General features: G+C 33.9%; 1 protein-coding gene across 7 annotated transcripts in view; it reads right to left on the bottom strand.

Annotated features, from left to right (window-relative positions):
- The window catches only part of PPP4R4 (protein phosphatase 4 regulatory subunit 4), a 111,647-nt gene that overhangs the window by 33,611 nt on the left and 66,391 nt on the right, over window positions 1-11,645 (bottom strand). For 6 of the 7 annotated variants that reach the window (XR_012775958.1, XM_075503500.1, XM_075503504.1 and 3 more), the window contains 5 exons: window positions 10,771-10,846; window positions 10,289-10,369; window positions 9,854-9,947; window positions 9,340-9,410; window positions 8,393-8,531 (listed from right to left, as the gene is read on the bottom strand). Coding sequence is in view for 6 of the 7 variants with exons in the window: in XM_075503500.1 (XP_075359615.1) it covers window positions 8,393-8,531; window positions 9,340-9,410; window positions 9,854-9,947; window positions 10,289-10,369; window positions 10,771-10,846 (461 nt within the window). In the remaining variant the exon portion in view is untranslated. Of the gene's footprint in view, window positions 1-23; window positions 3,148-8,392; window positions 8,532-9,339; window positions 9,411-9,853; window positions 9,948-10,288; window positions 10,370-10,770; window positions 10,847-11,645 lie in introns of those variants that run through there. The other variant, XM_075503503.1, reaches the window with a different exon arrangement.

Raw genomic sequence — 11,645 nt, 5'->3', positions numbered from 1 at the left:
TTCTATTCTGGGGTATGTAAGAGGCTTTATTTCTATTTTATTAATTTACATTACAATAAAAAGACAGTGAAATATGAAAACGTGAAAACCTGTTTTGTCTCTCCAGCTAGCAGCAGGTCATCCTATTAATATTTTATTAATGCCAAGCTAAATTCACTAAGGCACAAAGTGACAAAAATGTGTTTTGTAAAACCTACTATGCACGTTTAAAAATCCCCACAGAACTGAACTTTCAAAATTCAACATTTTAGTGATAAGTCTGAATGAAAACCAAAGATTCATATGCCAAAATATTCAGGAAGCTCATTCCCAAACACTGGAGCTTGATGTTCCTCAATGTTATCTTTGGTTGGGATGAGACTTAAGAGCCTACTGACCTCAGTGTTAGCAGAATTTTGCCAAAATGTTTCAGAAAAACATTTCCATGATCTAAATACAATTCACCTTATTCAAGTAGTGCAGTGATTTCAACAGAACAGCAAAATCTTTAACATTTAGTAAATTTTAATTAGCAGCAGTCCTATATATAAAGTTTGAAACAACACAAAAGCTACTTCTAGCTATATAAAACAGATCTAAGCATTACTCTACTTGCTTATACAGCCTTCACAAAATAGCTGCCCAAAAGGGGGCAGAAGAGTTTTCAAAATCATTTGGCACAGAAGCTTCAAAGGTGTCTATCAGTAAACGCACAGACAGATGCATGCGCAAGAGAACATACAAAAGATACATTACAAGGTAAAGCTGGTGAACACCTCTAAAAATCACCTCACTTACCATTAGATCTCTACCCACAGCAACCCACACACTGATGTAAGCCACTCACAAAAGGATTTAGCAGGCAGACCGTAGTATCTGATTAGACTACAAAGTTGCATCTAACCTAACACTACATTGCAGTATGAATGTACCCAGAAAGAAAGAGAATCACCCCTTCCTGCCTCCGAAGGATTAATAGGAGGAATGTTGCTTTAAAGAGCCACTCAGTTATCACTATACAGTTGACCTCCAGTTGTTATTCTGAGTTGCAGGTAAAAACAATGCTATGAAGGGTTCAAAAGTACTGGTGCTGTCCAACAGAAGTAACCCAGAAGTAACCAGCCCCGAAAAAGATGGCTGGGATGGAGGTCTGTAGTGTGATGCACTGACGAAAGTATACACGAGACAGCAGGAGTATTGTACAAGGAAGATGTGCAGACCAAAAAATGTCTAAATAGAGCATTTAAAGATTACATAGCAGGAATTTAATACGTTGTAGGGTTATTGAGTGGAGCATGTGTTATCAGCATTAAATAAATTAATCAGTTCAAAATGACAGACAAATGACAGCCAATAAGAAACAAATGACAGACTGTATACAGAACTTACTACATGCTTATTAAGGGGAGAAATAGCTTGGATTCAAGTTTCTGAACTTACTGGCTGTTCTGCATTGCTCTAGTAAAGGCATCTGAGGGTCAAACACAGTTTTGAGTCCTGTCCTGCAGCTGGGTACTGCTGATCTGAGTTTGGTCCCTGGCAGAAGTCAGACTGAGAACAGACTGAGCAGTCTTCTGTGGCCTATGGGTGAGCAGCTGTAGCTGGCATGTTGAGTTAGTTGTCCCTGGGGACCTGGGAGTATCTGCTTTCATTAATGATACAGAAGCAGAACCTGGGAGGAGCCAGCATAGGTCATCTGTATATCTGTATCCATATTGCATGTTAAAAATCATAATACTTGAAGAAGCTTTTAAAGAAATCTGTGATTGACAAGATCCTACGCCAGGCTACAGAACAAACTGAAAAATTCAATGTTTCCACAGAATCCAAACAATGTCTGTGACTAAAGACAGAGAATACACCTAAATCCAACTGCAGTGTAAGAAGCTTAAGAATTCAGACAGTAAAACGCTGCTAAATCCAAAGACACATTTTGTACTTCACACAAGACAGCATACATCCAGCATTATTACTATTTAAAATAAATACCTTCTATAGGTAAATGCTTTTATTTATTTTAATTATAAAAGATGCCCTGAGAAATTTTTTTTCAAGAACATGCATGTACAGCATTGTCCTAGGTTTTATTTTGAGTAAATCATCATTCATATTTTTACATTATAAAAAGTAGCCACACACGCATATGCATTCACAGATCAGATCGTCTTTATCATACACAAATAAATTTTAAAAACCACATATTTCCGATATCAATATACTTATGCTGCTTCCATTTTGAAATAGAGAAGCTGACAATAGCTTCATAGGCTCTCTCTCAAGTATTGGCATAAATAGAACTTTTTAAAATAGAATTGCATGTTTTTACACAGACAAATTGTGATAGAAACATTAGCATTAATACAAACAAATGCAGATGACATCACTGAAGCATGACAGCTTGCAATAGCAGCTGATTAAAAACTAGATTCATCATTATAAATTATTCAAGTGAAAATACAATCTGAAATACTAAAAATTACAACAAGTATTTATACAACAAAACTTATGAAATAAAACTTTTTTTATATCATCTGGAGACATCTGCTTTTAGATTGCTTTGAAACTTGCACAGGATTTTTATGAACTTTACTTAGTACTTTTAAAAACATTACCTCCAAATTCACAGCACAATGCTACTGAAGTCTATTTTTTATAGACTGATCAATGGTTCTGGACTTCGGTCTTAAATTAAGTTTGAAGGTTCTTTAAAATGTGGGATTACTTTTTCATATTCATAACAATTCCTCCTCTTTCTTGCATAAAACATGGGTGCTAAGATGGCTAAAATTGTAAATAAGCCAATTAAGTAGTGGATATATGCATTCTAAATCCAAGAATTTGAACTACAAAGGCATAACTGAAGAAAACAAAATCCTCTCTTTAGCTGCAGCAGTTAAGAGCACATAGCTGAAGTTGTATTTCATAACATTTCACTACAACGTTAGAATTCTGCAACCATTACATTACTTATCGGAACGTATTTTACAGCTTGGGATTTTATTTAAAAGATTAAAAGTTTTAACGCTGCAAGATGCATTTGATTCATTCCAGGCATTAGAGAGTCCCATCTGCTGCTCCCACCTTATCGCACCAGAACGTTGCTTCCACCAGTCTCTGGTTCCCTTCTTTTTCTGTCAGAAGATCTAAGAGTTTGATTTTCTGTTTTTTCTTCACACAAAAGAAACATACATAGTATGTTGTTGCTATATTATTAAGTAACATAACATAATAAACTGCTATTGCATGCAACATTTTAATATAACTCTTAGCTGCTGTACTTTAAAAATTACTAGCTGCTCTACTGCACCCACTGAAAACGCCAAATTGACACATTGTGAGGGCATTCATCACAGGAAGGGTGTAATTCTCCATTAAGTTTTCTACAGAAGGTCATGTAGAAAACTCTTTAAGTGAGATGGTTAAGGTAGTATAAGGAGTCTACTCATGGCGACAAATAATGCGAGAGGTCTCTAGCTTAACCCATGATAAAATCTGGGGAAAGTGGAGATTGGGAAGAGAGAGAAGCTTAGAACTCTTTACAGTGCTATTTTTAGGTCTTCTGTTGATCATGTCACTTGCGCAGTTTCTGCAATTTTCATAGCCTTAATTTTTTAATCTTTAAATATACTGTTCTTCAGCTTCGCAGAGTTGTAGCTACATCAATTAACAACTGTTTGTAATGGTCAGAGATCTTTGGAAGAACAGGGCTTAACTTTTAGAACTCTGTGGAAATATTTGCATCAATATTTTACAATATCATTTACAAACAAAGCAAGATATTGTTCTGTTTCACTCTTAAATTGCTGATGGAATCTTTCATGATGATACACCAGTCTTAGGATACCTACTAGCTTCATCTTAGAAATGGTACCTAAATCACACACCAGTCCCACTGGACCTCAGAACTCTTACCAGCTTAAACAGCAGAAGGAGAACATGATTAGAAGCTGTAAGTAACCAACTCAAAGTGTAGTAGATCACTGGCAGAACTACTTCATCTTGTGCTCAACTTCCTAAGCAAGTATATGACTGGATGAAAGATACTACTTTAAGATACTTATGCATATAATTGTTACAACATGGTCACACACCACTGTGGATGTCTTAAAGGTCAGTTGTGGACATCTTATAAAATACTGATATCAATTTATTATTAAGAAATTTGATTTCTATGCAACAATAAATCTACTCCCACTTTTTACAGGATGGAAAACCTGTACCCCTCATTCTTGAACTAGGTTTTAATTGAAAGTGAAATAAAATCAGGCACTATCTTTATGTCTATAGGCAAGATACAAAATTCTTAAATGCTGTCTATAAAGCTGGATATTTTTATTGATGAATCTATAAAGTTCTGGAAAATCATTTTAACCAATTGCATATTGAAATCAGTCCTATTACAGTAATGTAAACTCAAGCAAAACAGCAATTCTCATCCTAAAAGAAAATATCTTAATCTCATAAACTTGAAAACATTTAAAAGAAGATAATAAAGATACATAGCGTAATAATACAAGAGCGGACTATGTAATGGAACACAGTGTTAATGAATTATGTCAATTTCTGCACTAGGATGATTCATGATCTAACTGGCAACTCTTCCACAGAAAATCAGAAAAGCACGTTTGCTCTGCAAATTGACTTAAGTAAGGTCTCTTGTGGAATGAAATACTCAACCAGTGCTCTTTGTGATTCTTTCCTATTCCATAAGGTGCTTAAAATCAGGTACTCATCTCTTTTGTGATTCCACCATTAAGTTATATGGGTGTATCTTCAGCGTAATTCTTGCATTTCCTATTGTCTGAGTATTACCTAAGGTCTAGCAAATGACGCCAAAGCTAATGGTCATTTTCTTGTCACCTGCTTGTGAGCACTGGATTAGGATTTACTGAGATTTTCTTTTTCTTGCCTCTACATTATTTTTAAAAAGAGGGAATATTTTAATTGGCACAGATATCTCTGAAACGGGACAAACAGAATGTTTGAACTCATGAGTATGGTAAGTAAAGACCTCAGTTCTGCATCAAAGTAACTTTGGTTACTTTGTAACTTCGAAAAGTTCCTGGAACATGAATATATGAAATCAGAAATTCTTCATCCCTGCAAACTCCACTATATTGTCAAAAGTGAACGTTTGCTAATATTCAGTAGAGCAGTTTTATGGAAAATATTACACTTAAGCAATTAAATAATATTTTGTCCAAACATACATCACTTTGAACTAAGAATCATTAACTATATCTGTTGATATTTTAATTATTAAACAACATATTATTACCCAATCTTCCATGCTTCACAAACACACATAATTACGTAGAAAAAGAAACATATTAGAAGTTACCTTACTCATGTTGCAGAGCCAATAAACTAAAAGCTAGGACGTGCCAGAATTAACATTGCCGTGCAATGTTTAACCAGCACATATGTAAACTTACATGATGATATAGTCTAAATATATACTCAATTATTATTGTCTCACAAGTTTCCTGCCTTAGTGAGTGCATAGATGGTGACGCTCATTCATGAGCATCTATTCAACTGCAACTCTCATTGTACAATTTTCCATTGTACAATTTTCAAAGTCTTCTCTCAGTAAGTGTCATTTCTGTCAACTGCTTATATATTTGGATATTAAATTTTTCCATCATTCAAGTCAGAAAATAATGTTTCCTTGGAACTGACTTTTTTTTGTATTTTAGTATGTGTATATTTAGCACCAGGACTGGCTTTCTGAACAAAAGAAAGATAAAAGAGGTACACCTAAACATATCTCTGGTCAACAAGGTTATGCAGAGGAACGCATTTACCACCAACCATTCCTGTATCTGTATCTCTTAATATCTCCTTATAGAGCTGCTCCATTTTGTTAATGAAAACAATTAAGTATTGGGCTAGATTACAATAGAGAATTTGAATCTACAGTGCAGCAGATATTATACCAACTTGACAGATGTGTTTTCCCATAAGAACACAGAACATTAAAACTCTTATTCAGAGCTATATGTAGGTCATCCTAAGCCTGCTCTTCTTTCTCCAAAAATGTTTTTCTTCCCCTGGTATATCCTCTTGGCTTCTGACACTATGCAGTTTAGGGACTTTCTGAACCAGAGAGAGCATCTAGATCATTGTGTTTGATCAGATACCTACTTTCAAATAGTCTGCTGTTAAGGTATTCTCTTGGGAATGGTACATTGGAACTTGAAGCTGAGTCTCTTACATTCCACTTTCCTGCCTGAAGACAAAGGTACAAACTGCTGTGTGAGTCTTTTTCTGTCCCTTTGTATTCAAACAAAAGATATCAGTTTTATTTTAAGTGACAGATAGAAAAACCTCTGAAATTTGGAAAAGTTTTATGTGATGTAAAAAATATGTCTAACTAATCTTTGCATCTAACTGCTTCGTGAATATTAATCCATTTATTTTCCTCAAATCCTTGTGAGACGGATGAGTAATTGGAATTTCTACAATGGGTGCTAAAAAAATTTACAACATATGAACTAATTTTCTGGTTTTAAAGAGAGGGAACGGAGGTATACAGTGATTAGGGTGACAGCAGATGGGTTTTTGAGCACACCTGATTTTTGGAAGTACGTAGCACTGTATGTCATTTTATGCACTCAAGATACACGTCCCATTTAATTTATAGATAGCTGAAAATGTCAGCATGTCTACTAATCTAACTGTTGAGTTTGAAATCATGCACTTTGAAATAAGTGACCACCTAATGATCACTTATAAAAAGTCTGAAGTACGTACTGTGGGTAATATTTAAGAGAAGGCATTAGACTCTGGCAAAGACAGGGATAGAGTGCAATTTGACTTGGCACCTAAGGTACTTCTGCTGTGAAACCACTGACAACACAAACAGTCCACCTTCATTCACTACTTATCTTCCAACCTTTTCTACAAAGAAAATGCAGTTTTAAAAACAATAGGTCACTATGCAAGCTTGATTTCATTCCATAACAAATTTATCTTGTACAGTGAAGGTGGTAAAATTCCAGTAGAAAAAAAACCCTATGTGATCACACAGCAGGAGACTGTATCATAATATAATGTATATAAGTAGCTGAATACAAGCTGAATACATTTTTCACATTTGTTAAACTTTTGAGTGTTTTATTTTACAATTTAGGAATTTTATTAACTTATATCTGTGAGTAAAGTTGGGGGTGGTTGTTTTGACTTCTTTTTTAAAGGAACGTGAAAATATTGAAGTGGAAAAATATGAGTTCATACAGATACTTAAATGACCAGAAAGGAGCACTCAAGAGATATCACTATCACTCTTGTTTCCTCTTTATACCTGGCAAACCACTGTAAGGTGTTTCCTCTTTCCTATCTGGTGCAGGCTCCATATCTCAGCTCCATTATCTTTGACCAGCAAGTCATAGCCTCACATTCTGGACTCTCCTTTCATTCTTGGTCTCTCATACTTATTCAGACTTCCAAGGCCCAGCCTGCATTTCCTCATACTTTTCAGCTTCTAGTTCTAGTTTCTATTACACTTAAGTCTACTTTCCCAAACAACCTCTTTTTCTTGCTATAGCTGGCTCTTTTCCTTTCTCCATTCTACCTTGGCTAAGAAAGCAAATCTCTGATAGCAAAGAAAAATCTCAGTTTGAGCACCCAAAATTGCAGCTAGTCCAATGATAGTAATTTAGAACTACAAGTCACAGTGTAAAAGGAATCTGCAGGCAATTAGCTGCTAGAGTCTACAGAGATTTGACTAAGTAAGTACACATCACCGATTTTCTAAAACTGTTACACTTTTATCACAGGAGCAAACAAATTCAGTATTTTGCAACAACAAAATCAATGACGAACAGTTTAGCCTGATGTTTAAAAAAAAAAAAAAAAAAAAAAATCAGCCTGAGGGAGACGCCTAGCATCAATTTTTTTTTAATCTAAATGGTTAAGGTAAGGCAAAGAAGGCAGTCTTAATAACAAGTAGCAGTACCAGTTCATCATAAGTCTCAAAATTCATCATGAAATTGTTACATAATAATATATAAACATATATAAGCACATAAAAAGAAAGAAAAGGAAAAATTAAATCATCTAACAATACATACATGCTATTTCTCCAACCACAGGCAGCTAAATCACTGTGACTGTAGTTATTATATATCAAATGCACTAACCTTCACTTTGTCCCATTCCACCCTCCCCATAATGTACCAGCTGAATGCAGGCATGTGCAGGAGAAACAATGTGAAAGACTAATTAAAAGGGAACACAATATTAAAAACACTTGTAATTGCACACATCACATTTCTACCCTGCTATTTTAGTATTTCAAAATCTGGCTGCAGAAGTATCATAAATATAGGCTTAATTTTACATGGCTCTTTTGAGTACCCTTTGAAAATGTTACCCATAAGCTTGATTTAACCTTTTGTCAACCACTTACATGCTCATCTTTCGGGATTGACTCTCCTTATTTCCATTGTTCTTTTGGTCAGCTGAGTTAAATAAGTTGCGAGAAGAAGAACTGGAAGGGAAGGCAGCGTTTCCACTATTACCACTAGAATGAGTCCGGAATGAATCATCTGAAATAGAGAGTTGCAGTTTAGACAAAGAATTTTGTCTAAAAAAAATACAGAAAGAGTGAATAGAATGAGCTGTTTTTCCTGTGGCAATAGTGCCGTATTTCCTATCACAATAATCCAAAAGTTTTACTTTCTGTAAGGGAATAGTTTCAACTTAACATTTCTTCAAGTATTTTTGTGAAAAAAACACTAAATAAAAATAATTAGAAGACATATTTTGGAAGAGAAGATTAATACATACGAAAAGAGTGGGATTTAATTGGCCAATCTTTAGCTCCTTAAAATTTAGCTATTCCGTCTATGCTAATTGTCTGGCGTCTGTTGGTAGTGAATGGAACAAGACAGGTTCCTCTAGGAAGCAATTAATCTCATTCTAATCTTTAATCATCCAAACTCTTCAACAGTAAATGGAGAGAGAGGCATTTCCTGACAGCAGTTTCTCTCCCCTAATTCAGTAGAAGTTATAGATAGTAGTAGAAGTTATACATAATATCCCTTTGCTTGTGTAAAATGGGTGGAGCCAAATTGCAAAACATCCTTTATATGACATCCAAAATGCTAATCAAGAAATGCCAAACTCATTTTACTTTTACTACTTTTAAATGTAACTTTAAACGAACATATAACAAAAAAAAAAGAATCTGAAAAAGAGACTAACTAGACTAGCACTTAAGTGCTCAAACATATTGGATATCTCTTATTCTACATCCTTTAGGAGTATGATATCTTACAGTACGCCTGTTTAATGGGGCCCACATATTCAGCACACAAAAAACTAATGTAAAATATAATATAATAACCTACTTACCACTAAAGGATAACATACAACTCTTTCCCATTCCTGATACTGAAGATGTATATCCTGTAGCAGAGCTTTTACTTAAAAAACAAACAAAACAAAACCAAATTTCTTATTACAGAAAATTGTTCTTCTCAATTGTATCATCCTGCTGTTTAATAATATTTGAGATTGTTTCTGAGTTTATATGAAAAAATTAAATGAGAAAGTTATGCTGAAATTTCTGAATTTAGATTTAGAAGTTCATATTGAAAAATATTTTTAATATATGATAAAAGATGACACACATTAACTTAAAAGGAATTCATAAGAATTTGTAGGCCTCAGCATGCCTTAAAATGGTATTTCAAAATTCAGTTCAAAATTGCATACCTTAGTCAATTAAACAGAAAACTGAAAACTTAGGTCACAATTCAGTGAGCACATCACTACTTTCATAGATTCATGTGCATACAATTTCATAACAGTTGTCTATTAGGTAAACAGTTTCCTATGAGGTAAGCAATGAAGAGGATAAAGATACTTAGGACACTTGTCTATGTTGCTGTATTTTGGATGTAGTGCTTGAGTACTGAAAGACTGGCTTCGAACCAACTTGGATTTCTTGTCTTCTTTGCCTAAAATTAGAAGTAGCAAAAATTTTTAACATGAATATCATTGCATTTCCTCAGTAATTAAGAACACTTTTTAATATAATTTTCTGTCAACCTCTGCTAGCTAAAGGAACTTATTTAAATACTTCAGTAACAATAAATAAACCTTATGTCCCCTATTTATATACTAAAGAATAAAATAAAACTAAAAACCATAGAAAACATATTCAGTTCTAGGAATGGAAACTTTTCCTACGTGCAGTAGGTGAAACTCTGGCCCACAAATGCAAACAGCAGCTTTGCTGGGTTTAAACCTGCTGATGTGAGATCAAAGCATTCCAGATGAGTTTTTAAAGAGTTCTTACCTGCTGATGTACCAGAAGAGCTTCCAGGAACAGAGAGAGTGATACTTTTTGCCAACACTGATGATGTTTTACTGTCTCTACCTAAAAAAAAGTCTAGTATAAATAATTCTCTCTTGAAGCTTAACTTTAAATAAAGAAGAAGGACTTAACATAACACAGTCCTGAGGCAACTAGTAATAGTATCTAATCCAGTGATAATAACACTTCAGAAATACCACAGACAAGTACTTACATTACATCCCAAAATGAAAAATACCAGAGAAATAAAACTGTCATGTATTTTATTTATAAAGCCAAAAGTCTTCCTCCTGAGGCCAGTTTTCATAAATATCTTTAGAAATATATAAAAAAAATAATTATTGCCACTTTCTAAAAATCTGCTATTTACTGTATAAAGTGTCTCTTTTCTGCTCCCTTCTCTTCTACCTTTGTAGAAGAGTAATGCATGCACAAACAGTATGTACACAAATAAACAAACTTACGCTTCTTTTCAAACATTTTATCATTCATATTTGTAGATCTTCCTTCATTTTGCTGCTTCTCTTTTTCTAATTGTTCCTAAAAAAAAAAAATGAATCATTTTCTTAGGTATTACTCAGAAAAAAAATAAATAAATTGTGTTTCAATTAGGGATTGCTTCCAGATCACCAAAATAACAGTTAATTTCTATCCCTCCTGCTATTAGTACAACCCCTAGTGAATATCCAGAGAACCAATTAAATACTACAGAATGAAATCAGGGTACATATCCTATATAAAAATCACACAAAAAAATGTTGACTTTAATTATGAAGGAACCTCAGAGTTTAAGTCTGCATTTATAACTTATTATTAAAATTATGCCTGACCTTTTTTTTTTTCCATTAAAAAGATATAGAAATTGGCAGCTGACAAAGTAAAATTTTTGTGCTACACAGATACTCTGATAATAGAACTGGCAATATTTTTAATTCAAACATACAATTCAATAAAAATGGTTCTCTCAAATGGTAAGGTGTGTTACATATGCTCAAAGTTTTTAAAGGTCTAAAATCAACATCTACAGTTGATAAGCCTTTATGCAAAGCAAAACCAAGTATTACAGTTCTTCAAGTTTAAGGAATTTATTTGCCTTTCTGTAATGTTAGCTAGCCTTAGAATAGCTTTTGAGAGCACATCCATAGACAGAAGACAGTGTTAAGACAGCTACATCAATAACTTCAAAGGCCAATACTTGCTTCAGGATTCTTGAATGGATATCACTTCAACTTCAAAAAGCTATATATTAGCTTATTTTCTGTACTATGTTCACAAGAAAAAGCACCGAGTGAACAGTAATTGTTCTACTCTTTTTTCATTTCACTCTAATTACTACCCA

This window comes from Mycteria americana, chromosome 5 (genome assembly GCF_035582795.1).
Source record: "Mycteria americana isolate JAX WOST 10 ecotype Jacksonville Zoo and Gardens chromosome 5, USCA_MyAme_1.0, whole genome shotgun sequence".
NCBI lineage: Eukaryota > Metazoa > Chordata > Aves > Ciconiiformes > Ciconiidae > Mycteria > Mycteria americana.
This window is presented reverse-complemented; position numbering and strand designations above follow the sequence as displayed.